At 55.7% G+C, this 5,173-nt stretch overlaps 1 protein-coding gene across 1 annotated transcript; it reads left to right on the top strand.

Moving 5' to 3' along the window:
* The first annotated feature begins 245 nt into the window (after positions 1–245).
* MIF4GD (MIF4G domain containing) lies at positions 246–5,005 on the top strand. The gene is made up of 6 exons (XM_071452590.1): positions 246–398; positions 2,308–2,444; positions 2,620–2,729; positions 3,026–3,181; positions 3,838–3,930; positions 4,055–5,005. The coding sequence occupies exons 2-6, from the start codon at positions 2,363–2,365 to the stop codon at positions 4,280–4,282; spliced, it is 669 nt and encodes a 222-aa protein (XP_071308691.1). The 5' UTR covers positions 246–398; positions 2,308–2,362; the 3' UTR covers positions 4,283–5,005.
* Positions 5,006–5,173: the final 168 nt, after the last annotated feature.

Here is a 5,173-nt window from a genome sequence, read left to right on the forward strand (position 1 = left end):
GTGGAATTCACGCCGTTGTCATCCGTAGAGCGCCGGGACAGCCCCGCGGGGGACTGGGGCAGAGGGGTGAGTGCTGCCCGAGATCCCCCGGCAGGGCAATCGGAAAAGTAGCGGCCGTGCCCGGGAAGGTGTCGGGGGTGCAGCCGGCCGTGCCTGGGGGAGCCCGGGGGTTTCCCGAGGAGCAGCCGGCCGTACCCGGCGCTCAGCCCGCCGTGCTCCGACGCTCGCAGGCGGTGGCGCTGCCGCAGCTGCCGCCGCTCTCCCGCCCGGCCCGGCCCGGCCCTCCCCCGGCTCGGGCGAGGAAATGACCTAAGAGGAAACCTGGGCCGTGCCGGGAGGGCGCGGGAGGTGCCGGCAATGTCCCGGCGGCCGGAGGACACAGCGGGGGCGGCCGGCAGGTCGGTGGGGCTGCGCTTGGCTCCCCCTGCCCTGGCCGGGCAGCGCGGGGGCTGCTCTCCCCGGGATCCGCCTCTTCCTGCGTCCGTGGCCCTTGGGCTTGTTCCAGCCGCGGGGCTGGAGCGACGGGAGGCAGCGGTGGGGGTTCCTGGGGGTCCGCTGGTCCAGCTGTCCCGGGCAAGAGGCGTCTCGATGCTGGGGGTTCCACTTGCGGTTCGGCGGGGATGGGATGGGGGTTCCGGGGGCTGGTAGAGCCCCTGGGGCAGACGCTATGGGGTGACAGAGGAGACTCTCTGCTCTTCTCCCTCTCCTTGCAGTGGCCAGGACTTGTCCAGCCCATACTGCCAGGTGTGACCCTACAGGTTACAGGTGCCTGTGTGATCCACCTGAGCTGGTGGATCAGCGGCAGATTGAGGGTGCTGACCCCAACCGAGTCAGCCCCCGGGACGGCTCGTCTAGCCGGGGCCAGTGGCAGAGGAGCAGTCGGTACCCACAGGTGCCCCATGTCACCCACTGCCACCAGCCCTTCCGATAAGGTGGTGCTGGCAGAAGGGTCTCTAATGCAGACGAGACCTGGCGGGCTCGGCGTTCACACGCTGTGGTTTGCTCTGGCAGGGTTATTTGGCTCAGCAGCTCAAAGCAGCCGTAGCCATCCCTGGGAGCCGAGGAACGCAAGCTCCGGGAGAGGGGCCGGGCGGCGGTGGCACAGACGCTGCCAGACGGGCTCGGGCGCTTCTCGCTGCGCTGCGTGCGGCGCTGCGCTCTCGCCAGGGTCCTGCTGCCTGGAGCTGCTGCCGGTGGGACACGGGCCTGTTGGCGATCTCGGGCTGCTCCACTGGCAGTGCAGCATGGCCTGAGTGCAGATACAGAGAGAGGAGAGGTCGGCTAGGAAGGTGTTTGCCAACCAGGCATGGCAAGGAGGGCACCCAGCTGCTTGTGAATCCACCAGGGAAAGAATCCCCAGTGCCAGTTGCAGGGTAGGTGAGAGCTTTGGCTGCGAAAGCAGCGTCGGCGAGTGGTCACCCCCATGGGGCTGCTCTCTGCTCTGAGTTACTGTTGTGCTGTATGTGAGGGGACTGCCCACGGTACCTGTCCCATCCCCCTAAAGGCTCTTGTGCTTTGATCTGGGTAGGGACCTGTTTGCAGAGAGGGGTGAGTAATGGCCGAGGAATTTCGACGAGCTGGCAAAACTCATTTGGCTGATTGCCTTCTCCTGTTTGTACTGCCGGTCGGGACAGCTCTGCATTTCCATCCATCAGATCCCGTGTGAATCAAAGCAAGCCCTTCCTCTCTGTGCTGTGCATACCTTCTTGCTGTCTTCACTGTATCATGAAGCAGAAGAAAATCAGTCTAGAGACTAGTTAGGAGCACTGCTGGTGCTGCAGAGAGTGCTTGACTGCAGAGGGATGAGAGATGGGAGCTCTTGGGGACTTAGCTGCTGAATTTGCTGTGTCGAGCTGGGAGCTGAGAAGCCTGGCTGTGGTGCAGGAGAGGTGCTCTAGCGAGTGTGTGTTGGATGCTTTTGTACTGGCTTTGATTCTTCACAGATTTTTGTATGAAAGCTGCTGAATTGGTGTTTAAAAGGCCCAAGGGAGCAGTGTGTGCCTTCCTGTGATACAACCACATATATTTTGGGTCTGCTTTGCCTGTAACATGTTTCTCATATCAGAAAAATATAAAGGCTCTGAAGTTCTATTATCAGCTGGTAGGAGACAAGGCTTTAAAAGATGTGGGAATGAGGATTTGCACCGATCTAGAGATAGAGTTGGTGCCCTAATAAAAGAGGAGTTTCTTTGGGGTGGGGAGCTGTCAGGAAACAGCCTGTGCTTCAACACTACCTGGGATGTGCCGAATGGGAAATGGGTGAAGGTTTGCCTCTGTCCAATTAAGCTCTGTGTGCTCCTTCCCTAGGGACTGTCACTAGCTCATCCACTGCCCTGATTCTTGCCCTTGGAGGAAACCAGTCATGGGGGAAACGGGCAAAGAAGAGTACAAAATACAGTCCTTTGACTCCGAGACTCAGAAGCTGCTGAAAACAGCCCTCAAAGGTCAGCAGGTCTTTATGAGCTCCTCTGCCACACACGGCTTCTTCACCATTTAATGTGACTCTACTGGGCCCTGCACAGACCTTGGTTGCTTTCCAGGGCTTGCTTTGAGCTGCTGCCTCAAAGCAATCAGGGGCCAAAGAGGGCTGGGTCCTAACAGCATTCCTCTTCTCTGCAGACCCCAGTAATGTGGACCTGGAGAAAGTGGCCAATATTATAGTGGACCAGTCCCTCAAAGACTCTGTGTTCAGCAAGGAGGCTGGGCGCATCTGCTACACCATCATCCAGGTGAGAGCTCCTGTCTGGACAGTGAAACACCTGGGATGTTGTGTGGCTTGTCCCTGGGCTGGACCAGGAAGGGCTTTGCCCCAGGCACATGCTCTTACCCCTTGCCCATCTCTCCTGTCCTGCCACTTGCCCCATGCAGTGGCAGCATCCAGAAGAGCAGTGGGCCAGCACAGGCAGTGAGTTGCAGCTTTTCTGCCTCTTTGGGAATCACAGAAGGGTATCTGTGTGGTACTGCATCCGACTGCCCCTCTGGCACCCCTGTTTCATCCCTCCATCCTGTTTTTTTGGGCTTATAGGCAGAGAGCAAACAAGTTGGCCAGAGCATCTTCCGGAGGAGCCTGCTGAACCGGCTGCAGCAGGAGTACAAGGACAGGGAGGAGCTGCGCACTCGCTCACTCCAGGCCTGGATCTGCTACGTCACCTTCATCTGCAACATCTTTGACTACTTGAGGGTAAGGAGCTGGAGCAGCCAGCTGCTGCTGCCTGGAGTGCCAGTAGGGCCTGGGCATCCCAGGATAACAGAGCAGGGGTGGTGGGTGGGTGTTGTACAGAGCCCCAGTGCCATGGGGGCCAGAGCTGGTTCTTTGCACAAGGATGCTGACAGAGCTGGTGCTATCTACAGGCTTAGAGAGGCAGAGGAAGTCTTCAGGAACAGTCACAAAGTCTCAGCTTCCTCATTTTGTACCTGGTGTTTGAAATCCCCGGATTTGCCTGATCCCAAATGTCCCAGATTGGACTGGTTCGGTTGCTGTGGGGTTTGCTGATGGAGTTTGGCTTCAGGCCTTTGTGCAGTGTGTGAATCTTGAATTCCTGCTTGGAGATGTGAAAATGATGCAAGCAGAGCTGCAGGCAGGAAAAATACTGTTGGAACAAGTGTATTTCCCATGACTACTTGCTTACATTTAAAAATAGATTATTTTTACATCATTTGTTCAGCTCCTCTGGTTCCTGGAGACTCAAATGTCTGATCTCTGATGAAAATCCCACTAACACAGCACAACTAAATCCTGCTATCATCTCCTTTGGAGATCAGCAAGGGAATAACTATTTAAAATAGCTGCAGACTCCCTTCTGGCCCCAGGCTGACAATGCTCCACTCTCCTTGCAGGTGAACAACATGCCCATGATGGCTCTGGTGAACCCCGTGTACGACTGCCTGTTCCGGCTGGCACAGCCCGACAGCTTGCAGAAGGAGGAGGAGGTGAGTGCAGGGAGAGCTGCTGATGTGCCTGTTGTCCTGCCAAGGACCTGTAAAAAGCACAGCCTGGGGGGTGCAGAGGAGCCTCCACTGCTTTGTGCTCAGCCATCTACTCTTCCTTCTGAAGGTGGACTGCTTGGTCCTGCAGCTCCACCGCATTGGTGAGCAGCTGGAGAAGATGAATTCCCAGCGGATGGATGAGCTCTTCTCCCTGCTCCGAGATGGTTTCCTTCTGCAGGAGGGGCTCAGCTCCCTGTCCCAGCTCCTGCTGCTGGAGATCATCGAGTTCCGGGCTGCTGAGTGGAAGATGACGGACGCTGCCCAGAAATATTATTACAGTGAAGTGACAGATTAACCTCCCAAGGCAGAGGAATTCCCAGCACCTTCACCAGCAAGCTTCATACCAATTTGGAATTTTTCACATTAATTTTCTAGCACTCCCTGTAAATAGGATTTATACTGGCTAGAGCCTCTCTGCACCTACTGTCAGATGCAGCTGGTGCTGGTCTGACTTTGGAGGTTCAGAGCAGTGGGAAGGGCACATTTTACCCAGCAAGTTCTCCCACTGATTTTGTCTTAATATTGGGGTTGTTAGCCAAGGGCTCGGGAGGCTTGTGGCTCACACCAGCATTTTCTATGACTGTTAAAGAAAGCACAGTTTAGGCTGAGAACATTCTGCTTCACCCCAAAGCCAGCAGAGCTGTGGGAGGCAGCAGGGAACTCTCCCAGCTCAGATTGTACCTGGTTCTCTGGGATGGGTCACAGAACACACCATGGCCTCACAAACAGCTCAACCAAGTGCTTTTTTTCTCAGACTCCTTCCAGCAGGCTGGCTGCACCTGCATGGACACAGCTCTTCCACAGCTAGGAATACCTGCCACAGGGCAGCCTGCAACAGAAGAGGTCCCTGAGCACATGTAGGAACAGGTTTTATAGGTTTTATACAATAACTGTCACTTTTTTCTAGAATTTGCAAGTTTCAGCTACGGTATATTTCTTATAAGAGTGGAAGAGGAAGAAATAAAACAAAATAGTCTACTGAAGGGTTTTTTTCTAATAAAAGTTTTCCACTAATGTATGCCCTGCTTTCTCCCTGCACAGCTGCTGAGCTCTGAGCAACACTGAAGTGTTGCTCCTGACTGGAGCCCTAAGGCTGAGATAACTCTGTTTGCTACAGTCTAGGGCCTCAGGGCTTTACACAACCAGGGTACCTGGAGCAACAAAGACAAAAGTCTGGAATCGGGAA

Source organism: Agelaius tricolor, unplaced genomic scaffold (assembly GCF_023055355.1).
Source record: "Agelaius tricolor isolate 1412-34295 unplaced genomic scaffold, bAgeTri1.0.p SCAF_35, whole genome shotgun sequence".
Classification (NCBI taxonomy): Eukaryota; Metazoa; Chordata; class Aves; order Passeriformes; family Icteridae; genus Agelaius; species Agelaius tricolor.

Excerpts from the sequence above, each read along its gene's own strand:
- MIF4GD (XM_071452590.1), top strand. The coding sequence starts at position 2,363 with ATGGGGGAAACGGGCAAAGAAGAGTACAAAATACAGTCCTTTGACTCC. Across the intron at positions 2,445-2,619 it reads GCTGAAAACAGCCCTCAAAG|ACCCCAGTAATGTGGACCTG; the intron begins GTCAGCAGGTCT and ends TCTTCTCTGCAG. Across the intron at positions 3,931-4,054 it reads GCTTGCAGAAGGAGGAGGAG|GTGGACTGCTTGGTCCTGCA; the intron begins GTGAGTGCAGGG and ends TTCCTTCTGAAG.